General features: G+C 47.6%; 3 protein-coding genes across 3 annotated transcripts; 1 reads left to right on the top strand and 2 right to left on the bottom strand.

Moving 5' to 3' along the window:
- Positions 1–101: 101 nt before the first annotated feature.
- LOC310813608 (gamma-crystallin S-like) lies at positions 102–2735 on the bottom strand (the record flags this gene model as incomplete). The annotated part of the gene is made up of 3 exons (XM_083682668.1): positions 102–374; positions 1633–1875; positions 2727–2735. The coding sequence occupies 3 exons, from the start codon at positions 2733–2735 to the stop codon at positions 102–104; spliced, it is 525 nt and encodes a 174-aa protein (XP_083538794.1).
- Positions 2736–3617: 882 nt separating this feature from the next.
- On the bottom strand, positions 3618–9418 carry tbccd1 (TBCC domain containing 1). Its single transcript, XM_083681387.1, has 7 exons — positions 9262–9418; positions 8198–8535; positions 7468–7629; positions 6827–7193; positions 6427–6613; positions 5517–6020; positions 3618–5099 (listed from the first exon to the last, which is right to left on the bottom strand). Exons 2-7 carry the CDS (start codon positions 8531–8533, stop codon positions 4844–4846), a joined length of 1812 nt encoding a protein of 603 aa, XP_083537513.1. The 5' UTR covers positions 8534–8535; positions 9262–9418; the 3' UTR covers positions 3618–4843.
- A 326-nt stretch (positions 9419–9744) lies between these two features.
- dnajb11 (DnaJ heat shock protein family (Hsp40) member B11) lies at positions 9745–16868 on the top strand. Its single transcript, XM_083681390.1, has 10 exons — positions 9745–9886; positions 10414–10570; positions 11406–11503; positions 12402–12534; positions 12877–13019; positions 13470–13552; positions 13928–13985; positions 14302–14413; positions 14551–14710; positions 15284–16868. Exons 1-10 carry the CDS (start codon positions 9813–9815, stop codon positions 15346–15348), a joined length of 1083 nt encoding a protein of 360 aa, XP_083537516.1. The 5' UTR covers positions 9745–9812; the 3' UTR covers positions 15349–16868.
- The last annotated feature ends 8849 nt before the right edge of the window (positions 16869–25717 follow it).

Below are 25717 nucleotides of genomic sequence, written 5' to 3'. Positions count from 1 at the left end.
AGTGACAATCAGAGGAGCTCATTGTTATAGAGTAGGGAGGGTGTATTCAGGCTCAATAACGGATGCTAGTGATAGGTCAGTTTGGAAAAGGCTGGGTCGAGTCACTCTGTGAAGCGCCTGAAGGACTGAACGGTGGGGCTGACGGCACCCCAGTCGCCAGGCTTGCGGTACTCGCCCTTTTCCAGGAAGTACTGGCGTCCGCGGTAGTTTGGATGCTCGTAGAAGACCCACCAGCCGTCGAAGACCTTGCAGGAGTAGACCTCCCTCCAGCGGAACTTCTCCAGGATGGAGGGGCAGTCGTCCGTGGCCTCCATGGCCTGGCCTGTGAAGTCTGCCTTCTCATAGAGCTGCATCTTGTACTGGGTGCAACTGGTCTGCACGGGGGTAGGGGGGGGGGGAGGGTGGGAGGGTGGTGGGGGGAGGGTTGGTGAGGATGGGGCGTGGTAGGGGAGGTGGAGGCGAGGGGGTTAGTGCAAGGGGTTGGGAAAGAAGGGGGAGGGGATGTGGGGTAAGAGAAAAGGGGAAGGGGGGATATATAGGGAGATGAGATTCTTCCTCAACATCATCAGGATTTCTGGTCTTTGTAGTTTTGAGATTCTGGACCAGTGACTACGGGCTCGGATGTATAATACAATGTAACAGACGGTTGGTCAACGGAATGAAACTGTTTTCATTGTGTTTCACTGTTTACTGTGTGATTGGGGTGTTTGTGCTGTCCTGTTCGCCAAATCAATTATTGTACCAATCTATCACCAATTCAAAGTTTTTGTACTCTTGTTCATGCTGAAATAAATGCGTGTTTTAAAACACTGACTGATTTATTCCACTGCTTAAAATAACAAAACATTTCAGGTCTTTCCCAGGTACTTAATGACAATCAGTGGAGGCTGATGGAGGTAGTAATCGGAAGTCAGGCTCATTGTAATGCATGGAACGGAATAGGGAATGAACTATTCTTTATTCCATACCATGCATTACAATGAGCCTGTCCTCAGATTTCTACATCCACCAGCCTCCACTGATGGAAGTGTGTGCTGTTATGGTTCCCTGCAGCCTAGAGCATAGAGTCACACATTTACTTCTGTAGCACAGTTGGGAGCTTGATTGAATCGGATGTGAAAGTATAGGTCTAAATCTGCCCCTGACCCCAGGTCAGGCCATATTGATTAGTGCCAATAGCCAGGTCAGGCCATATTGATCCCTATCAGCCAAGCCCTGGGGTCATGCATTGAAACAGTGCATGGCCTCGTTCAGATGCCTATGCCCAGCCGTCAACATGGCTCAGTTTGTAGGTCCACTTGCCCCATACCATCACTGCTGTGACTGAGTGATGCATCAAGTATAAAATGACATTATGTTAAAGCCATCTTAGCACTGAACTCTATCGGCACACACCAGTGGAGGCTGGTGGAGGAAGAAATCGGAGGACAGGTTCATTGTAATACATGGAACATAATGAGGAATGTTTAATACCATTCCATGCATTACAATGAACCCATCCTCCGAATTCTACCTCCACCAGCCTCCCCTGGTACACACATCTAAGTAGTCTCACAAAGGAAAAGATCACGATCGATTCTGAGTTTGGAGATTCTCTCAGGGCAGTCAGTGAGGAGGCAGTGGCTGACTTACAAAGTGGATCATCTTGCAGGAGCTGAGGCGGTCGTTGAGGCCCATCCAGCGCAGGTACTCTGGGTACTCCCCCCGGGTCAGAACATACTGGTAGCCCATGTAGTTGGGTCGCTCGTACACCACCCAGGCCCCTGTCTCCACGCGGATGGAGTTGCAGCGGCTCAGATAGGCATGGAAGTCCGAGCAGTCGCTGTCACACTCGTAGCGACGGCCCTGGAAGTTCTTATCCTCGTAGAAGACAATCTGGATTATGACATCAACAGAATGTATATGAAGTCATTGCTTGATCGCAAGAAGTGTAATGTAGAAATCAAGTGCTATTTGTTGTGTTCAAATGCATTTGCTACTTTGTTTACATTTCTGTTGGTGGCCCCTTAAATGGTCTAGACTTGACTGAAGTGACAATAAACCTTGGTACAATGAGTGTTCCTTTCAAAACTAAGATATTTGACATTTATGTGGTCACTGCACAGTTCATCAAGCTGACTCAAACCCTCTCAGCACCTGGTGCTTACCAGGGAACAAGTCAATCCTGTCAACACATTCCTACCTCATCTCTCCGCAGCAGCTGTTTCTCTCAGAGAAGTCATGCCCAGGTCAACTCATCATTTAAAGTTTCTCTTTCCAATTACACAGAACTATAACAGGAATATTTTCACGCCACCTGAGTGAACTATTCTCCAAAATACTTTCCAAATTCCAATTCTATTTGTTTTTAGGCCAAGCAGATTGTTTCAGTTCCATTTCAATGTTGTTTGACTTCAGTGGAGGCTGGTGGAGGTAGAAATCGGACACGAGTTTGATACCATTCCTCATTCCATTCCATGCATTATAAAGAGCCCATCCTCCGATTTCTGCCTCCACCAGCCTCCGCTGGTCTGTATCTGTAATTGACCATACTTAATTGCACAAACCACAAAATAAATAGCAAAACAATATACATACTGTACCACAGATCACAAAGAAATACATTATGATTGGCTATGACTACCATCCAACCCCTGGCCCGTGGCACACCTAGAGTCTACTATGGTTTAAAGCCTGTTATGTTATGATGGAGCCCGTGCCAGAGTGGCCCATCTCCTGTTACTCACCCTGCCCATTTTGGACATTGTATGTAGGCTGGGCTTGATAGTGGTGGTGTCCCTGAAGTCTGGATGTCTCTGGAGCTGCTCATCAAGCCCTTTTATATACCCAGCCTCCGAGTTTTATAAACAGTGGAGGCATGAGGGGAACAATCGCTTTGTCATGAAAATGAGATCCAAAAATTGAGTCAGTGATTCTAGTGCTATTCAGTTTTTCCAGAAAAGCGAAGCGGGATTACGGTATAATGGCAGCTTGGTGAGAGTGCCCATTGACCCCCTCTCTGCTGGCTGGCTGAAATGCCCCTCAACTCACCTCTCCCCCCCATACCACAACACATGCCACTCTGCCAACATGCCCCCCACCCTGTCTGTGCCCATGCCCATCACATCATGCCAAGATTTAGCCAAATGTAAAGCTCCAGATGTAGTGGTATATTGATGCCATATTGCTAATATAATAATAAAATCATCTTTTTCAAACTATATTGCATGAAAGGGTCAAAAATTCAAGGTGTGTTAATGTACTCATTATAAATGTAAACGATGTCAGGTGGTCCAATACACCTGCTCATTATGAAGGTGTGTGGGCCAATCACTCTTCCATTCTTCCTCTGTAACCAATGAATGAACAGAAAGGACAAAGGGGGGAGGGACTGAGGTGACATGTACTGTGCCACATCTGCTGGCCTCTAGGTTCAGCCAAACCAGTTGATGCACCAGTGCAGTCCCTTTGCCCTGAATTGGCACAATAGGGTCACGCCAACTCATCACGACCCAGAATGCAACCAAGACCGTCTGGTTGTAATACATGCACATCAATGATGAAATGAGGCATATTTAGGCAAAAAAACTAATTTGTTTATTTTACTACTATTAACTATTTATTTTTTATTACTATTAACTCGGAACAAAATTGTGCACTTAGAAAACATTGCAAATGATTTCCATTGTAACTGTGTAAGACATAGTAGTGCAATTAAACAGAAAGGCAAGGTTTGGGCAACTAAGCTACAGCAGTAACGGCATAATAATAATAATAATACAATCTTCTCCATCTTTTTCCACACTGGCCTTCAAAAGTGAAAGGACTAACAAGGTGAACATGTTATGCAGCATCATCAGCATCTTTTACAGTACAGATCTTTATTCCTGGTCTGTCTTCCCCTGACCCATGAAACAGGGAAAAACTGCTCCCTTATAAGCACTTTGTTTTCAATATACAAGTGCATTCTCTTAGAGGTGGGAATTATAGTCAACAAGCCGCTGGGCTGAGGTAGTACCCATTGAGGTACCTACTAAATACATAGAGATTGCATTGGAGGAGGCACATCCACTGGAAATCATCACATCTTGACTTTAATGGTACCGGAAAAAGGCATATTATTCATACAGGGACAGATTAATTAAATACATATTTATCTTCCAACATCATGAACAAAAATATACATTTATTTCCTGGATGAAGTCAAGTCTCCGCATCATTAAGGACCTGATTCTCCATTGTTTCGTTGGTACGCAGAGGAACAAGAAAACAAAGACACGTATCTATCCTGAGTGACTAACTAGGTACCCTGTCTCTCATCTATCGTACATCAAGTGCTCTACAAGCAGCATCTCCACCGGGGGCGGGAGGCGTGAGGCTAAGAGCTGTGCAGCATAAAGGGACCCGGACTGTACTGCGGTGGAGGCTGGTGGATGTAGAAATCAGAGGACGGGCTCATTGTAATGCATGGAATGGAATGACGAATGGAATGGAATGACAAATTGTATAAATACTATGCCAGGGGAGGCTGGTGGAGGTACAAATCGGACTCATTGTAGCGCATGGAATGGAATGAGGAATGGTTTGAAACACGCCATTCGTTATTCCATTCCATGCATTACAATGAGCCCGTCCTCTGATTTCTACCTCCACCAGCCTCCCCTGCTGTACTGTACAGTATGTACCAGAGCCAGTCCATGTCCCCCTCCACCCTCCGTATCCAGCTTAGATCCAGGCCTGCCTGGAGCTGTGAACAGAATGCAGCAACACCAACACCTACACCAACGAACTGCCTGTGACAGTGAGGCAAAGTGAGGCGAGAGGTATGTCATAAAATCACACTCAACACGCAAGGACCCCAAAGTCAGCAAGCTGTAGGCGTCGGTCCCACTGCCCGCCTCATCCCTTCTTGTCTGGATTCCTTGGACCCGTGCTCCAGCAGGCTGTCTCTGTCGACCCAGTCTCCTCCTCCCGCTCCTGTGGGGTCTGATGGGGTGGTGGTGGTGGTGGTGATGGTGTTGATGGGCATCAGGCTGTCAAGCTCCTGACGGTGGCCCGTCTCCAGCAGCCACTCATGGAACTTCTGCTCCACCAGGGCCTGGAACTGGTGCCTCTGCTCCCTAGAAGCACACAGGCAAGAACTCACTGTTGGAATTGGCTTTAAACAATAAAAGACTACCCACCAGAGCAAGGGTCTCACACACCAGTGCAGTGCATACGTTTTACCTCCTAAAAGTGTATCAATCAGTAAGTTACAGTGAAAGCTAAGAACAAACAACATTGTTCCAGTGGAGGCTGGTGGAGGTAGTTGTTGGTACAGTTTTAGTGCATACACTGGCCTAACCCTAACTCTGCTACGGACAACCTCTCAACACAGTCCCATATCTGACAAGCTGAGTGGTCGGTGCGGAGCCTCATTGATTATAGAAAGCACTTTATGTTCCCACTCTGTGCGTGTTTGTCAAGTTTCCATTGCTGACACATTTGGGGGCGAACAGGGAGAACGTTTTTGGGAGAACGGTCCTGGTACTACTCACTTGTTCAGATGGGCATCCTTCACCGCCTTCTGCCAGTCCTGTACCGTCTGCTCTCGTCCCTCCAGAGCTCTCTGGTACGGCGGCGGGAGCCCCCCCGGCACCTCACACGTGTCCCCCTCCATCCTGAAAGGCACAACCAGGGGGCAGAACTCGGCGGGGGGCAGCAGGCGGAAGGAGCCCGGGTCTAGGGTGGTCCCCTCCACCCCCACCAGCAGAGGCTGGTCCCAGGGGTTAGGGACCACGGCCAGACCTACGCTGGCCATGTGGTCCTCTAGGGAGGGATAGTGCGTGTGGAAGGGGCCCAGGGTCAGGGCTGTGTTGCCAGGCAGGAGTAAGGGCCGTGTGGGGGTGAGGGCGTGGATGGTGCAGTGGGAGGAGGATCCTACAGCCAGGCGGCCGGCCACACACACCACCCGTACGTTGTCACAGCTCTGGATGTGAACGCTGGTCTCCACGGGACCCAGGACCACGGTGCTGTTACGACACTTGTCCAGGCTCACAGACCTGCAGCACAATGGGGAGAGGACAGGGAGGTCAATGTTAGAATAATCATCATCATCATCATCATTGCCACCACCACACACTGACTCAAACCTGGCTTTTGCGGGAGTGAACGTACCGAGTATACCTCTATCGTGAACTCCAGGGGAGGCTGGTAGAGGTAGAAATCGGAGGACAGGCTCAATGTAATGCATGGAATGGAATGAGGAATGGTATCAAACACAAATTCCATGCATTACAATGAGCCCGTCCTCCGATTTCTACCTCCACCAGCCTCCCCTGACATGATATCACAGTTGATATGTCGTCAATACCATTGTTGATATTTTATGTTGATATTTTATTAATGCTTGGGTGAGACAGACCACACCTGAGGCTGTACTATACATAGGGTATAGGGAGAGCTAACCTGAGTGGGGAGAGCAGGTAGATGAAGGCCTCACTGCAGCGGTGCAGCTTGATGTTAGCTCCAGCTAGCTTGTCTGAGTCCTTGGCCAGGGTCTGCTTGAACACCTGGGACATCAGCACCATCCGGCTGCCAGGGGGGGCTATGTGGGTGTTGCGGGCAATCTTGGCTCTCTTCATAGCTCCCTCCACTGGAGGACACAGGAACAGCGACATTGTCACTAACACACACTCATGCACACTACACACACACACACACACTACACACACACTTCCTGATGGCTCCCTAATTTCCCAAGGAACAACAGCTACACTATCACACAAGTAACTAATGGCTACAGAGACACTAAACATCATCACTGATCTTCATGGGGGGGGGGGGGGGGGGGGAGATAGGGTTTTACCTTGCTGGGCCCAGGCCAGTTTCTTCCCCGAGCGCAGGCAGGCTGATATCCCGAAGGGGTTGAGGACCAGGGCCTTGCGCAGCCACTCCATTAGCTGGTGCAGAGGGAAGGAGCGGCTGAGCTTGGAGTAGCCGGCCTGGGCCTGGAGAGGGGCTCTGGAGAGGAGCCTGTGGAGGGGGTGTACAGTCCTGCCCCGGCTCACAGAGCCCTCCAGCAGCAGACTGAGGCCCTGCAGGGCCTCCAGGGACACCTGGCTGTCACGTATGGCCTGGCCGGAGCCTGACAGCTGGCCGGGCTCCACCAGCAGCTCCAGCAGCTCACACAGGTGGGTCTGGATGAACGTCAGGTGGGCCTGGTCGTCCCAGTTCTGCTCCCGGCAACAGGAGGGGCCGTGAGAGAAAACCATGGAATTAGTGAAGGACGTGGGGATAACGGTGTTATGCTAATGAGGTATCCAAGAATTAAAATAGCATTGACCAATCTGCTATGCATTTCAAGAAACATGCAAGGACATAACGTCTCAGTTAGGGAATTAGTTAGGGTACGATTTCATTGTAAAACAGTCTGCCATTTAAAGTTATACACACTAAAGGCAAAAATGCTATTATGTTGTCAGGGTGTGGAGTATCGTCATTCCGGACCTTGTTTTGGGAGCTTGTCTTAGCCTCGCGGTCTGAGGAGGCGGACGGGGAGCGGGCTCGGGGGCTCGGCCACTCTTCACCAATCAGAGAGGTGCGCAGAGACACGCGGTTCAGCTGCTGGATGTAGAGGAAGAGGAGGAACTGCAGAGTGTCCACACACAACTGGCAGAGAGGAGGCAGAGAGATGAGAGACATCTGTCAACATCTGAACACACAGCAGGGGAGGCCGGTGGAGGTCAAAATCAGAGGACAGGGTCATTGTAATGCATGGAATGGAATGAGGAATGGTATCAAAACATGTGTGCAAATATGTGTGTTTGATACCATTCAATATACCAACAATGAGCCTATTCTCTGATTTCTACCTACCACCAGTCTTGTCTTCCCTGACACATACATAATACCTAGCATAGGGCAGTCTAATGAACAATAGTAAGATAAGAGAATGAACAGACTCCTGTGTCAAAACCAGACCACATAAAAGGAGTGCATTGAAATATATAATGGGATATTGTCTGTCAGTAATACTATCCCTGTGGAGGCTGGTGGAGGTGGAAATCGGACTCATTGTAGTGCATCGAATGGAATGAGGAATGGTTTCAAACACACCATTCCATGCATTACAATGAGCCCATCCTCTGATTTCTACCTCCACCAGCCTGCCCTGACCTGGGGTCAATGAAGAGCTCATACACTTCTCTGACCTCTGCCCCCTCTCTCCTATGCTCACCTTGGTCCTCTGACGGTCCAGCTCTCTGGGGGAGGAGCACTGAGACAGGGACTCCGCCCACTCCAACCTTTCTTCAGGGGCATGGCCTAACAGCAGGTCAAAGGTCTCAAAGTAGAGCCATGCCAGGTCCTCATGGAGCTGCAGCTTGCCACAGGCAATGTGTCGCCACATGGGCCAGCCCAGCAAGGGGAAACAGCCCTCTCGTGTGCGCACATAGGCAGCCATTTTGCGCAGGTAGTGCAAATTGAGCTTGGTAGGGGGCGCCACCTGCAGTGCTCCCAAGAGGAAGGGCTCCATGCGTGGCCACACACACACAGTCACACCACCCGGCTCCATCTCTGGAAATAGGATAAGAGAGGGGGGGGGGGAGAGAGTTGAGGACCTGACAGATCTGGGTGGGAGGGAGGGAGGGAGGGAGGGAGGGGGGAGAGATGCATAATAATGGTGGGATGGTGCGATAGTATCATAACATGAGCTTTAGTGCATTGAGGTCCAAGTTTGTATGTTTATCAAGGGAATCGAAGAAGAACACCGTGTTTTGACTAGATTTTGACTACACTGAACTGTCAATTGGCAGATATTGCATGATACAGTTCCACCTGCTTGACAAGTCAGTGGTGTCACTTGAGTGATGACGTTCAACAAAAGCAACCCATGTGAAGGACTGGGACATTGTTTAAGCTTGCAAGCAAACTAATAGGCTATGCAAACGTTATCCTATCTCATGACTGCTCATTCCAATGCAATCACAAGTGCACACACTCTCACACACTAGAGCGGATTTGCTTGGCCTTGGCCACCTCTGTGTTGCTGGTGTTTGTCTGGCCCATCTCAGATGCACCTGCACTGCTTCTTCTCCAGACTGAAGACGCATGATGTTCCCATGACAACAACTGGCTGCCAGACACGATCAAAACACTGCTCATCACACCAGCGAAACAAACTGCAGCAGATAACCAACTTTATTGTCGCAAAATAAATACATTAAGTAGGTTGGATATGTTGCGTCACAGCTGGTGGTGTTTGTTTGAAGCTGAAGAAGAGAACCGTAGCATTTGACTTACTTTCAAGCTATTTCCTCGTCCAAGTGATGTCTAGTCCCACCTCGGTGTTCCAGGAAAGCAACAGGTGGTAAAGCTCCTTCATAAGTGAAATTAAGGTTTCGTAGCTTACTGACCAGCTGGTTTATAGTATCGTTTGTTGTTTCGGCACTGGGTTTTTTTGATCGGCAACTATTCACGACGTCCGACGTTCTTCTTCCTATTTGGCGCCCTCGATGTTTCCCATCTGTTGCGCGCGCGTCACCGTCACAGGGTCGCGCCCAGAATGCACCCTAGCGCTCCAGACACAGCACGTGAAGTGAAAATCATAGGTGATCATATTGAAGTGCACGTTAGAAATGGTTTGAGTTTGGTGCACACCGTACGCATCAACAGAAAGGGTAAAAATGCATAAGTTGTATTCCTTTAAGAGGTGGGTGGGCTTTAGACGAGAGGCGGTTCTTCCGGACAGCAAGTAGGCGGTTCTCATTTGACAGACGGAAGAAGGTTGGTGACAGACAGCAGGAAAAAGCCGGGGTGTTCTGACTTTCTTCTTGACAAAAATACTGGGATCTATGGCCGCCAAAGGGATGAATCTGTGCAGTGTTTGCTGTCTATTTCTCTATTTTGTTACGGCAGTACTTGCAGGGTAAGTATTTGTTCCCTGTACCTGATTTCACCGCCTGTGCAACGTTAGAACAGTATCGCCAGCTGGTACACATGTTTCATTGTGATTGGTCTACGCTGCTGAATCCCATTTTCCATGTGTTGAGAGGGGAGACAGTGCTGGTAGCAATTCCAACTTTAACATTTACAGTTATATTTGTGTTCTTATGTAAACCTTGGGTCTTGTTTTTTGATTATAAAGATATCGGCCTAGCTAGATAACTAACGTCTGTTTCATGTATACGATGTATTTGACTGAGGAGTAGGCTAGTAGTAGTAGCTAGCTAGCTATGTCACAACAGCAAGACTAGAGCTCAGGTATAGCTAGTGAGTTGAGTCGATTTGGTACCTGGATAGTCTGAGGGTAAAGCTTGTCCTGAAATCTTAAGCTCACATCAACACAGCAGTGTTCCTCCACATTTGATCCCCACATCTATCCCTCAACAACATGTCATGGAACAGTTCTATATCGCCAGACTGTCTAATTTCCTTGTCTTTCCTCGTCTTTAGGCGAGACTTCTACAAGATATTGGGAGTAACCAAGGCTGCATCTGTCAGGGACATCAAAAAGGCTTACAGAAAGTTGGCTCTGCAGCTGCACCCCGACAGGAACCAGGATGACCCTGAAGCCGCCGACAAATTCGCAGACCTTGGGGCAGCCTATGAGGTGGGTAGAACAAGGGAATGGACCTCCTGTACGTCCCTGTACTATGTGTCTTGCTTTTAGATGTCACGTAGCTATGTGCTATTTCTTTGCATTGCGTTTCTGTGTCCCCAAGAACGCACAGCTACTCTGCTGAGGATGCTTTTGTTGCTTCAAACAATGCCCATATTATGCAGTTGTCTTGAGAGATTTTAAATCCCCTGTAAATGCCATGTGAGTGTTTAAGAGATATGATGCTATGTTAATGCTTTGTGTCTAATGGACGTTTATAACTGTAACGTGACGAGGGGTCATGTAGTTTTTTACTGGGGTTTTGTATTCTCTTTCATTCATTTGAGGAAGCGCTCGAGGCACCGATACAAAAGTCTTTTGTAAGGAACTGACGCGATCTATTTGGTTGTTGTTGGAAACGATATGGCATTTTGATTGGCCAAGAAAACCCGTGTGGCTGCCTCTGATTGGCTCATACTGTGGGCCGCGAACGCTCTGCAAAACACGACGTGGAGCCTTCGCAGCGGTTCAGAGAACTGTCACAAAACGTGCACCTGCATCAAAGCCATAATCAGACAAAGTAAAGAAAGAGACGCAATTTCAAGAATTATAAATAATTGATGATTATTTCGAAGGTGATAGGAATTGGAAAGTGATATCAAATACAAATCAAACACAATTTCTTCCATGCACAGAATTTTTAAGAACAGATTCCGTTGTGACCTCTTTGGTTTCATGGTGCAAATTTTCTCATGCAAATGATGATGAATGATGTTATTCTGTAACATGATGACATTATTTTGTTATTGTATTAATGGAGAGGCTGTCATTGATGTGGTGTTTGTAGGTGCTCTCTGATGAAGAGAAGAGGAAACAGTACGATGCATACGGAGAGGACGGACTGAAGGAAGGCCATCACGGGTCTCACAATGATATCTTTTCAAGGTAGGTTGACAAACTGAATAGGTTGCGCTGAACCGGATTTATCAAACTGAATAGGTTGCTCTGAACCGGATTTACCAAACTGAATACGTTGCTCTGAACCAGGTTTACCAAAATTAATAGGTTGCTATGAACCTAATAATTAATCTACACTCACCCGAGCACTTTATTAGGAACTATACTAATACTGGGTAGGGCCTCCCTTTGCTCTCAAAACCGCCTCAATTCTTCATGGCATTGATTCCACAAGATGTTGGAAACATTCCTTTGAGATTCTGGTCCATGAAGACATGATTGCATCACACAATTCCTGCCGATTTTTCAGGTGCACTTTCAAGCTGTGAATCTCCCATTCCACCACATCCCAAAGGTGTTCCATTGAATTCAGATCCAGTGACTGGGAAGGCCACTGAAGAACACTGAACTCATTGTCATGTTCATGAAACCAGTTTGAGACGACTTTTGCTTTGTGACATGGGGCATTATCATGCTGGAAGTAGCCATTAGAAGATGGGTAAATTGTGGCCATGAAAGGGATGCACTTGGTCAGCAATAATACTCAAATAGGCTGTGCCATCAAGCAGTGATTGATTGGTATTAACTGGCCCAAAGTGTGCCAAGAAAACATTCCCCACACCATTACACCACCTCCACCATGAGTAGGTGTACAGGTGTTCCTAATAAAGTGTTCCGTGAGTATATATTTGAACTTCCTGGTCATTCTCAGAAAAGACTTACCAGGGCCTAACCTGGTAATGAGTGCTCCATTTACAAAAGGCTTTTGAGATAATAAATTCCAGTTGCGAACCATGGTCAATCTATGCAGATGTAAATACTGAGATTTGAGAGACAAATAAAACCTCTGACATCCTTCTCTTTCGCTCTCTGTTTCCTCTCCCAGTTTCTTTGGTGACTTTGGATTCATGTTTGGAGGGAACCGGCAACAACAGGACAGGAACATCCCCCGAGGAAATGACATTGTCCTGGACCTTGAGGTCACACTGGAAGAGGTGTACTCTGGGAACTTTGTGGAGGTAAGCAGCAGCTCTGACAATAGCCTTTTCTTTTATAAGGAAACACGACTCCTCGCATCCTCCCCTCCGTCCTCCTCTCCCGTCGTCCTCAGAAAGCATTGGAGGATAATATGAAAAGGGATCTTCTCCTCCAATGAGTTTTCAGTAGGCCACGGCTGGAGAACGGAGGAGAGGACGTGAGGAGTCGGGTTTCTAACGGTTGAGAAAAGGCTCCTGACTGTGGACCTAAGGATGCTCTGTGACTTGAATGTTGTGTGTGCTCCAGCAGTCCTACCCCAATCCACCACATGCTCACCTGTCTCTCCCTCTGTTTGTCATAAATGCACCTGCGTACACACCCAGGTTGTGCGCAACAAGCCTATAGCCAAAGAGGCCCCTGGGAAGAGGAAATGTAACTGCAGACAGGAAATGAGGACGACACAGCTTGGTCCTGGACGCTTCCAGATGACCCAGGAAGTTGTCTGTGACGAGTGCCCCAATATAAAGTAAGTGGTTGTGCATTTGGTTAAGACTGTTAAGACGGGAGTCTCTGGCCAGGACAGGTCCTTTACACACTCAGGAATTATGATAATACAATTGAATTAGTCTGACTTTATTTATAAAGCACATTTTATATAAAAACAGGGGGGAAAAAACAAACAAAACGAGACACAAATATGGGAAGATAGTAATGTACAACAGACATAGAAATTAAACATCTGTGGCCAATTACATATAACATCTGTTTTTTACTCAAGGGTTTAACTTAAGAGATCATTTCCACTTACCTAAGAATATTGTTTAAGGGCATTGCATAAAGTTGAATTCCTTAGCCAAGGAAAATATTTCAGTGTTTTACGATTGTTTTGAGGTATCGCCATGGCAAGCCAAAAGAGTTCTCCAGTTCTATGGAGATCTGTAACGATATGACTGCTCTGTAATCTTGATCCTCCCAGGCTGGTGAATGAGGAGAGGACTCTGGAGGTGGAGATTGAACAGGGTGTGAGAGATGAGATGGAGTACCCTTTCATTGGTGAAGGTAAGCTGCCACTTAGCCATCAAGAAGAGGAGGGTGAACACAACATCATATTTTTTATATTTGATGTTTGACATTTCGCTACGAAAGTCCATATGTCACAAACCGCAGAATGTAAACAAAGCTGGAGACACTCGTCAATTTTAGAGACAGGATAATTCCAGTGAATTACTCCGTTTACCTCACCCGCAAATGTAGTCAGCCTTAGGCCAAATCAGAACGTATTTACAATTCGTCAGCAACTGCTCAGATGTACTCTTGCCAGCAGTCATAAGTGACGTATGTCTCCAGTTATGTTTCCATTGTGACGTTTGTGACGTACAGACTGTTTGTAGCGTGTCGTCTGGATCTCTCATCTACGTTATTGTCTCTCGACAGGTGAACCTCACATCGATGGCGAGCCTGGCGATCTACGCTTCCGCATCAAAGTCATGAAGTATGAGCAACTTATTTCATACATGCTGACTTAGATTCTGACTGCACTCTTTATTTGTTCTCTACTTTGCAAACAGTTCAGTGTACTTAGTTGGATATGCCTAGTTTTAGGCTGTGCTCCACCAATCCATATACCGTATATAGGTCTCTTTGTGAAGCTCTTTGCGCAATTATCTTGTAAACAGCGCTATACAAATACTTCTGATTTGCCAAGGCTTTGTGTAGTAATGGTTATCTGTCATGTCTTGTTGCTGCAGCTAAGGCATGCTGAGGGATGAGTTAGTGATGTGAATGTGTGTGTCTGCGTGTCCCTTCAGGCATCCAGTGTTTGAGCGTAGAGGAGACGATCTGTTCACTAACGTCACTATCTCCCTGGTGGAGGCCCTGGTCGGCTTTGAGATGGACATTACACACCTGGATGGCCATAAGGTGTGTACGAATGACTCACACACAAACACTCACACACATGAACACACGAATACGATAGCCATAAGGTGAGTATGAATGAACATACACACTTTGTGTTTGACATCTGACCCCCCCCCCCCCTCCCTCCCCTGTGACAGGTCCACATTGTGAGGGACAAGATCACCAAGCCTGGTGCCCGGCTGTGGAAGAAGGGAGAAGGCCTGCCCAACTTTGACAACAACAACATCCGCGGCTCCCTCATCGTCTCCTTTGACGTTGAGTTCCCACAGCAGCAGCTGGACGACAATCAGAAAGAGGGTAAGGATGTGGTTGAGGGCTTAGAATTAGAATTAGGGCTTAGAATTGAGTAGAACAGACATGCCCATGCAAATCAACATTCCATGTCAGCCATCTTTGGTGTACTCATGGAGAATTGAAATACTGCAATGTGCTTAGCCCCCCCCCCCCCCCCCCAAAAAAAGTAACAATGATCTCCGTTGGGCACCCCCAAGAGTCAATGATCCAAACCGCATGTCTCCATCACAATCCGTTAACAGATTATTACACAACATGTACCTCCTCAGAAGTTGCTCCGAGACAACAACTCCGCTTTGTCAACAGTGCTCGGTTCTTATTACCGGGTGTATTCGGTTCCGAAATCCGACTTTTTGGATCAAAAAGTTAACGATATGTTCGAAAAATACCCCACTGAACGATTCACAACATGAAGGATCATATTGTTTTGGTCAAATGTATTTTTATAGCATTAGGAAGTGAAATTTCATCACCAAACTTTTGCTCTCACTCTGGGCAGATGGGGTGTAATGTGAGCCCTGACCATGATGGATAGCACAGTATTGTAGTTAATGAGCCATGCTTTTGTTGTTGCAGGAGTGAGGAGTCTGCTGAAGCAGACGTCCATACAGAAGGTTTACAACGGACTACAGGGATACTGACACATCTTCAGCAGACACAGCCTGGACTGATTTCTCGGCCACACACACACACACACACACACACACACACACACACACACACACACACACACACACTTGAAGGAGCAAGCATAGGGGGGTGTATTTATTGTTTTCGGATTGTACTCAGGATGGGTGGACTTGATTTGTGCTTTATTTTTTAATGTTCTGCACTCTAACAGTGGCAAAATGTTGTTAGTATTTTTTTTAAGAAATCTTTGTTGTTTTCATTGATGGTGAGAAACGATGGCATTTATCGTTTTTAATTAGCTTGCCCCACTTTTTTTTCCAAAGGAACTTGTTTTATCTTCCTCTTTGTCTTTGGAGAGTTTGGATCTTCAAGTCAACACACCTTCAGTGTCCATTACTGCATCAACCACTACAACTATCACATCGTGGTTCATCAGAGCCACTCTGCTCTCTTCACAACTGACCTTGCACTCAGACACTTCCACCCAAATGCTTGGAAGGTCTGGTGGACCAACGTGTCAAACATGGTCTTCGTTTACCCAATAGAAAGACCGGGAGAAACTCCTGACGCATTGGCTTTACCTTGCATCCATCATCTCCCACAACACCTCCCCCACCTTGATTCGGAGCCACACCTCGCAGTCGTGTGATTCGCTGAAATCAAATAATACAAATATGATAGTCAGTAAATTCACTCCCACTAAGGCCAGGTTTGAGTCGTTGTTATTCCAGGCTTATATGCGCTGTGCGCAATAGGGGGCATGGTTAGTTCACGACTGATCAGTGAATGCTGGTCGGAGGTAGGAATCGGAGGACGGACTCATTGTAATGTATGGAACAGAATGAGGAATGGTGTGAAACGTGAAACGATACAATTCCTCATTCCGTTCCATGCATTACAATGAGCTCGTCCTCCGATCTCAACCTCCACCAGCCTCCCCTGCAACTGACAGAGCTGTAGAAGAGGAGCAGGACTGAGGCATGGAGTCACCACAGTCCACATCCTCTTATGGAACTCAGCAACTCAAGACTTGAATGCTACTCCCTTGTTCCTTTCATAACAGTTTTATGAATGTACGAGGTTGTCAACTTGAGCGATTATAACCCCCCCCCACCTAAAATATATTCTGTTACCTGGTTCCCTGTCATATTTCTGTTCAATAACACTTTTGTAAATAGGAAAGAACAAAGATCATTGTCATTAACAATTTAGTGTTCGACTGTATGTTCAGTTTAGATATGTTGGTGTCAGTGGTGCAAGGTTTTTGAGCATTCTGTCTCCTTAAAAGCCACTGTGACGAGAGTCGACTTCTTCGGCACGGTTTAACATCATCATCAGGGTGGGTTTACACTCTGGCGACTCTCTCTCCGTCTCCACCCTGTCACCAGTCTCACCTCTTGCTCATCCTCTCAGCCCGACTGTTCTCTGGACTACTCCTCCTGACAGAAAGGGACTATTGTGAATAACAGGTCGTTTTCCTGAGTGTTTTACTGGCGGGAAAAATATGTACTTTTCAATTGAAAATTCAATTAAAAGTTTATACAAATACTGAGTAGGTTCTTGATTTGAAAAAATGCCCAGCCCTATTGGTAAACAGAGTTTCTATAATCATAAAGTAGTCGAAGGAAGGGAGTAGGTATCCCCAACACACCTGCGGTTGACTGTTAGGACACACACACACACACACACACACACACACACACACACACACACACACACACAGAGCCTACCTACATGAGTGTCATCATGGGAGTGGGACTGAGGAGAAGAGCATGAGATGAGAGTAGGCACATCTGAGGTTGACTGTTGCTAGGCTACATGCTAATTACGACTATGTTGACGTACATCAGTAGTTTAATAGTTTTAACACTAGAGGGCGTTTTTCTCTAAATGTACTGTGGTTATATACAGTATAGCGCCATGTAGTCAACTTTCATCCTCCTCATTTCAGCGGGATGCTGCGGTCGCAAAATCAGAGAGTACGCAAGTCAGTCTAAAGGCGTGATATGAGTATAACCAGCAGAGGGCAGCAAGTCTAAACAAATGTTGTGGCAGCTCTTGGAACAGGCAGAGTGTGAAGAAGACTGACATGATGATGAGAGGCAGAGCTACAGTGATTTCAACATGTAGGATTTAGCATAGTAGAAATTCCATAGGATGAGATACTGTTTTATCTTTTGGAAATCCACCCTATTTCCTCCAAATGTACATACAAGTTTGTTTTTTTAAACTCATTTCCACCTCTCAGGAACTGTTGTATTACAGTTGCAGACAGACAGCTGGTTTCAGCCAACACTGCACTGTCTCTGACTGCCTTCAGACACCCTGTCCCCAGACCCACACACACACACACACAAACCTCCCCGCCTCGCCTGTGGCAGAGCAGAACAGTGGCAGACAGCTGGTTCCAGCCATCGCTGCACTGTCTCATGCCTATTTCAGACTCATGGGATCCTCAGCTGTGAATGTGATGATGGACACCAGAGGAGGCTGGAGGAGGTAGAAATCAGAGGACGGGCTCATTGTAATGTGTGTGTTTGATAACATCCCTCATCCCATTCCATGCAATAAAGTGAGCCCATCCTCTGATTTCTACCTCCATCAGCCTCCCCTGATGGACACCTTGCACCCTTGGTCTGTCCCTCTACAACCTTCTCAGGACAACCCACTCAGGACAACCCACTCAGGACAACCCACTCAGGACAACCCACTCAGGACAACCCACTCAGGACAGCGCCCTCCAACCAACGTGTGTCATTGTACCAGAGAAGTCCAATTCTGTGTAACCTGCATCTTGTGATTTCATCAATGTATTGTTACTCTTATTTAAAAAGGGATCATTAACCTTTATTTCAACTGGGACTCATCCGTTTAGCTCCTAGTTGCGTGACACTACTATTCCCGTGAATATTATGGCCTTATAGATAGAGTATTCTTAGTGATCAGTGGAGGTCTGTCGATGGGCAGTTCCCTTATCTTCAGCATTGATTATGGCTTTACAGCTGTGATTGCCCAGTTTTATTGGTAAGAATATAGGGCTGTGAGGTCTATAATCATATTGTGGAAAGTGTGTGTGTGTGTGTGTGTGCGTGCGCTTGTGTTCAAGAGAGGATCGTCCCACTTGTGTGCAGTCCGTCTGACACTCGCCTAACCCCTGTTTTCACTGTAGGGTCTGACCTCTGTCTGTAACCCAGGTGGTTCCACTTACCCTCACTCTCTCAACTGTCGCTGCTCTACTGAACTTGAGGGGCTCGATCAGACTCAACCGCGTCACCCTGTCCCCAGACCAACCCCCTCAAACACACACACACACACACACACACACACACACACACACCTCCCCACCTCGTCTGTGTGGGCGGGAGGAGGGACTGTGGGTGGAAGGTTGTCGGGGAGTCTGTCTGCTTGGGTGCGGCAGGGGATGTCCACAGGAATCTATTCAGTATGGCGACTTTATGGTGTGGTGACTTGTGTACGCATCTGCCTACCAGAGTGTGTGTGTGTGTGTGTGTGTGTGTGTGTGTGTGTGTGTGTGTGTGTGTGTGTGTGTGTGGGGGGGGGGGGGGGGGGTGGGTGAGTGAATCTTCCCACTTGTTTTTGTGTGTTTATGAGCATAATGGGAGGTCTTCTTGTGTTAATGGAGGTGCTTTTGTCTCTCCACAACTCCCCCACACAGACTACCCATTTTCCCAAGAAATCTGTCATATCGGGGTCAGGTTTCTAATGCAGATTTTGCCATATTCTTAGCAATGATGGCGTGGTGACCAAAATGCCTGTGTGTGTGCAGTCTCTCTCTCTCTCTCTCTCTCTCTCCCTCTCTCTCTCTCTCTCTCTCTCTCTCTCTCTCTCTCTCTCTCTGTGTGTGTGTATAATGAACTCCCACAGTGATAGAGTAAGGCTGTGGTATAGGGAGTTTCCTCCAGAACCCACCACACATCCCTTAGTCATTATCAGTCTGGAGGAAGTCCAACAACAGGGGGTTGGTTGATGATTAGGGACAGATAAAGGGTCTGTGTTTCACCTCTCCCTTGCACACCAGCTCCCCCAGGCTAGGAGGTTCCTCCCCGGAGCCAGACAGTTTATGCAGACTCTGGTTGCGTTCAGGTTGGGTTTAGATTCAGGTTGGAGGTCGGAGGACAGGCTCATTGGAATGCATGGAGCGGAATGAGGAATGGTATCAAACACGCATATCAATGAGCCCGTCCTCCGATTTCTACCTCTACCAGCCTCCCCTGTTCTCCAGCCATGCTTGCACTGTGCACACCAGTCCACAAGTGCACACTCCTGGGTGGAGAATCCCATCCAAGCCCATCCTCTTCTGCAGTTACTAGCACAGAGGCACACGAGGGCAGCATTGCCTCTACGATGGCAGGCAGTGGCACACCTCCCCCCTCGTACCCCACAGGGGAGGGGACCCCAGTCCAACCACAGCTCTCTCTCTCTCTCTCTCTCTCTCCCCCCCCCTTCTCTCTCTCTTCCTCTCCTTCTCTCTCTCTCTCACTCTCTCTCTCTCTCTCTCTCTCACTCTCTCTCTCTCTCTCTCTCCCCCCCTCTCTCTCTGTGGGATGTGAGCCGTTGATTCAGATAAGCAGGAGGGATCACACTTGACTCCAGGAGTAATGAGTCCTAAGTGTAGCCCCGGGGTTAAGAGGCTCTGGCTGTGTGATGTGTAATTGTGCAATCCACCAGCTAGCTAGCTAGCGTCGTCTGAGGCGACAGGCTGAGGCGGCGCCGGCGGGGTTTTTGACCTGGACTGACTTGGCAGTGTGCTCAGTTAATGGAGCTTGACCCGGCTTGGAACTGGGCTTTAGTAATGGGGGATGACAGCTATTTTACTCTTGTTTTAGGGTACGCATAAAGTCTTGTTTATTGGCAGTAATCAAAACCTATGAAAAGTTTATTATATATATACAGTATAACACACATATTTCCATCCCCCAACCCCACCTACTCAAGAGCAATGACAGGGATGAGTTGAACAGACAACATATCATTTGTTTCATCCCAGTGTGGTTATCAATGTATTTAAGCACCAACATGTGTCGATGGGGGGAAGAGGAGGGGGAAAAAAATGAGGGCGCCCGAAAAAAGAAATGTTGATGGACAAAGCCTACAATTTGTGGGATCTGAGCATAAAGCAAACAAAAGGCAGCTTTTGTAAGGAATAATGCTTGTCAGCCGTGTCTCCTGCCCGCTGCAGGCTTTGAACACTGCTGGGGACGGCCGTTGCTCGCCTGTGTATGTCGTGTTGCTATATAAAAGCCCGTCACCTCAAAGGGAAAAGCCTCAACTATTCAACAGTGAATTGTGGGGCTCTAATTATGGGAAGTGCGGGCAGGAAAAGTGGCTTTGGGTTTTACAATCCGGCGACTAAGCCCTTCTGTTACTGGGGGGAAGAGCTGCTGTTTATCGAAATGCTTTTGGGGGCTAAACATAGTCAGCTGTCATTATGTATCTTTGTCTATCCCCCCTCAAAAATTTATTTATTTCGGTCCCGATTTTGGAGTCTAATGACCCATTTTGTCGTTTGAAGGGACTGCTGCCTCGTTGGTCTCCCCACATCCCCGGGAAGGGGTGGCCAGGCAGTGGAGTGCCAGTGAAGGACAAACAAGCCATACAGACCACCTATCTGGATGAAAGGACACGGACAGTGTTTCAGGCAACGCAAAGCAAGCGAGACAAACGTCCCCTCTTAGGCCCCATGTATACAACAACCCTCCTCAGCAGTAATCACTCAAAAGCGATCAAACTCCACCAAATCTGACTGTACGTTTGCATTCTGCCAATTCATAGAGGTTTATTCTTCCTCCTCTAGTTTAACCATCACTGTCAAGCGCTTGCCTCCCCAGCGGGACACTTCAACCAAAACATCGACCAGGCCCAGTGCCATACTGCATGAATGGGCCATATTAGAAATGTTATGTGCATATGAAATGATGTAAATATGTATTAGTGTGTCTGAGGATGGGGGAAGTGTGGGGGGAGGGGTTGGGGATGCCGGAGGGGGGGGGGGGGGGGGGGGGGGTGGGGTGCGGTGAAAGCGGCCTTTGTGTGTGGAGCGGAGCCTCTCTCGCCCGTCGACGGGGCCTCCTCCCCTCTCCGCTCTGCTCGGCGGCGTTGCCCGGGCTTGTGGTGGCGGATCATAGTTAATAACTGTGTGGTGAGGCTGTCAGGAGCACTTAGGCTGACGCTGGACAGGCTGGGCCCGGGAACAGAGCCTCTCCTCTGCCTGGGAGAGGCGGCCGCCCGCCCCACCGTGGACGCCCGGAGCACTGGGGAAGCAGGGGTGGGACAGAGGTAAAGGAACCCTGCCGGCTGGTCACAAAGTGGTGGAGACACCTCATGTGTGTGTCCTGAATGTGGTGTATGTCCTGTGTGGCTCAATTGGTACTCAGATGTATGTATGTCGCTAGCAAAGCTTAGGTTGGGAGGTGCGATTCCCGCGAGGACCATAAAAACAAAAAATGTATCAGTGGAGGCTGGTGGAGGTAGAAATCGGAGGACAGGCTCATTGGAATGGAATGAGGAATGGTATCAAACACACATGGTTGATCTCATTCCATTCCATGCATTACAATGAGCCCGACTGCTAACTGGCATATATACTGTATATATGAAGTATTGTATGTACACTCTGTGGTTGAGTAGTTGTGTTTGTGTCAGTTTTGTTTGTGTGCAGTGTATTGTTTGTGTGTTGTGTGCTGTTTGTGGGTTGTGTATTGTTTGTGTGTATTGTTTGTGTGTTGTGTATCGTCGCAGACCCAGCTGCGGTATCAGTGTTCCTCGTTGACACACTTGACTGTTGAGGATCGTTGGTTTCCCGTTATCCAAGACAAAGAGCACAAACCAAACACACACGTCGGAGCACTGACACAGCCAAGCAGGAAGAATGTGATTATTCGTTGGAGTAATCGATCAATTGAGCCACTTCTGCCCTCAGCCACGCAGGTCAAGTGTGGCCCCTCCGTTCACCTTCATGTGGCTATCAGAGACAGTTAGGTTTACCTTCAGGGAGGGGACCCTTCACAGAGCCTTCCCAAGCACATCCAATGCGAGGTCCTGAGAGGGAACTTAACCGCCATAACTGTCTCGGGCCGGCGGTACCAGACCTTAATTGACCCTCTGCGTACCAGGTAGGGGCTATAATTAGTCGTTATCTGGTCCCTACTCATAAAGCTGGTACTCTAGACAAGCATTTCAAAGGAGCAACCAATGAAGACAGGGTTTCATCTTGAGTGGGTTTTATTTCCAGTTTAAACAAGGCCTGGCGGAACAAAGCTACCCTGCTTGGAACTCAAAGTCCAACTCATCCCTGTTGGTTAGATTAGATAAAGCCTTTTAAAAGCAGGATCCCCACCAGCCTCTGCTGTTGACTGAGTTGTAATAGTCCTCTCTAATAGCATCTGATCTAATGGCTAGATTGCAGGGGTGGCTCGGCTAGTCGTGGTTGTTGACAATAGCAGCCAAAGTGCCATGGCAATGACAGGGGTTTGGGAAAACAAAGAGGGGGAGGGAGAGGGAGAGGGTCTGCAGGGAGATCTTATATATGTGATGCGCTATACCCACTGATCCTCAATTAATTTCCAATGCTTTTACTTTGTTTTGTGGACTCATGTAACTCAATGTTATTGGGAATGCCGGTCATTAGTAACAGTCTTATTCAAAATAAGAACTGTGTGTGTGTGTGTGTGTGTGTGTGTGTGTGTGTGTGTGTGTGTGTGTGTGTGTGTGTGTGTGTGTGTGTGTGTGTGTGTGTGTGTGTGTGTGTGTGTGTGTGTGTGTGTGTGTGTGTGTGTGTGTGTGTGTGTGTGTGTGTGTGTGTGTGTGCTGTTAGTACGTCTCTTTTCACACGTTTTTTTTTTTGTGTGTTGTCAAACTTGAAAACTCAATCCTTCCCAACGGATGTCAATCAGGTCCTATTGCAGCATATTTGATACTGAGTGGATCGTAGACGTTAAGTGGATGACGCAAGTCTTACCTTTTTCCACTAAACTGGCATGTAGCTTATTGATGTTTCAACAGTTTCACCAGTGAAAGACCCCCTGACGCCTGGTGGTTTCAGGTGTCTCTGGCACTCTGTTTAAATCATCACTTCCTGTTCTCAATCCCTGCGTCTGCTTATCCTTCAATTCCACGCCAGTACCCCCATCCCACCCCACCCCACCCCACCCTGCCCCGCCCCGCCCTGGCCTGGCTTTGGCCTGCCTGCCTGCCTGGGCGCTGGGGCGCTAGGGATCCTATTCCAGCCTCCCCTGGGTGGTGGGTGAAGGGGCTGCTCCCTCAAGGCCCCGTTCAAATTAAGGGCTAATCAGTTAGCCCCAGAGTGCAGCTTCCAGGCAGACCCCCAAGCCAGCAGCCACAAGCCACCCCTGCAGCCCCACACGACCACCTCCCCTCCCCATCTTGGCCACAAAGCAAAACTGGTTTGGCCTCGTCCTTGACAAGACCCTCTCTCTCCCCCGCCTCCCCCTGCCTCCCCTGCACACTCTCACAGACACACTGAGATAAACCAGGTCCAGCCAGGGTTCCACAGCCAGCTCTCGTCCCCCCCCCCCCCCTCTCTCTCCCTCTCCACCTCTCTCTCTCTCTCTCTCTCTCTACCCCCCCCCCTCTCTCTCTCTTTCTCTCCACCTCTCTCTCTCTCTCTCTCTCTCTCTCTCTCTCTCCACCTCTCTCTCTCTCTCTCTCTCTACCCCCCCCCCCCTCTCTCTCTATCTCTCTCCCAGACATGGTCTCACCCCAAAGCCACCCTCAGTTGTGTCCTAGCAGGGTGGGGTTAGGTTTGTTATGCTCCCTGGAGGTGGTGTGTGGGGTCAGACAAGAAGAAGACAACCAGACGGGGAGAGTGTGGTTCGTCAGGAAGCTGATGCACTCGAGGGATTGTCTACAGAGACTTATTTTCATATTGTTTCAAGTCAGACATTTCTCTTTCTGGAGCTGAATAAGAGAGAGGATATTGTTCTTTCTACGCAATCAAAATAACTGCACCTTTGACATTGTAGTTTTTAGAGCTGTATTGTTCTAAGAAAATTGTTGCTTGATTTACGCTTGATTTACGCTTTATTTACAATACATTTTACAGTCATTTTTTTACACTATTTATCTGATATTTACATTGTACCTAATTAATTATATTGCTAATTTCTCTGACATTCACTAAAATAAACATCACTGTTTACCATCACTGCTTACCAATGTTGTTGAATTCTCTGATACAAGTATCAGACAGTACCAAATGTATTTTTTTAATCTTTTTTTTATTTTATTTTAACAAAAATAATTGCCTACAAAATACCAGTATTCAATGAAACGATTGTGACTATGAATGAGTATGACAAAGCATTGTGGCACTTACTGTAAATTAGAACCAATGAATCAGACTGATAAATCAGAAGTTAACTGGCTTTCTAACCATTAATCTACATGCATGCGTTTGGATCAGGCCCTCCAAGCCCTGGTGTGACGCATTGTCATCTAAATCACTTCAACGCTACTTGGTTAATCAATGACACATGGAACTTTCTGGCACGTTCCCGTACCAGTTCTATCCCCTCATTTGCCTAGTGCTTTCCTCTCTTCTCTCTCCTCCCTGTCATCTCTCCATCCCCTCCTCTTCTCTCCCTGCCAAAACCACACCCATTCACCATCACACTGATGCTTCTGTTTCTTTCCAAGAAGCTCCATCGCTCATGTATTACTCAGTAAGGATCCTCATTTGTTTTAATTTCGCAAACCTCTTTTTTGGCCCTCCGTGCACTTGACTCCCTCTCTCTCTCTCTCTCTCTCTCTCTCTCTCTGTCTCGGCTTTCTTTTGTGCTCTCTCTCTTTCTCTCTCCCTCATTCCCTTGCGCCATCACACCATCCTATGACCACTGAGGCTGACATCACGTCCTGAATGCTCTTGGCTGGCGATGCTTGAAATCTGGCTGGGTTCTACTTTTCACTGGCAGGAGGAAGGGAGCAGAGGAGGAGAGAGACGAGAGCGGGAAGAGGTGAGAAACCATCGGAATTTCACGGACGGAGATGGAGAAAGACGAACATCATCAAGACATGTTCAAAGTGAGGATGGACGATTAAACATGTACAGTAAGTCACACGTGGATCATACTGGAAGAAGAGAGAATATCGAGGGAAGAAGAGAGAGAGAGAAGATCGAAGCAGAGGATCGAGATAGTGGAGGAATAGGATGGAAGGGTGGAGGAGTGGAGTGGAGTGGAGTGGAGTGGAGGGGTGTGTGTGTGTGTGTGTGTGTGTGTGTGTGTGGGGGGGGGGGGGGTTGAGCTCTGATGAATGTATCTGCATGTGATTATTTTGACAGCAGTTATAAACCCATAAGGTCTGGCCCCAGTTCCTGCTCTTGTTGATTTAAACCTCCCAGCC

The sequence above is a fragment of the Argentina silus genome, assembly GCF_951799395.1.
Source record: "Argentina silus genome assembly, chromosome: 12".
Lineage (NCBI taxonomy): Eukaryota > Metazoa > Chordata > Actinopteri > Argentiniformes > Argentinidae > Argentina > Argentina silus.
This window is presented reverse-complemented; position numbering and strand designations above follow the sequence as displayed.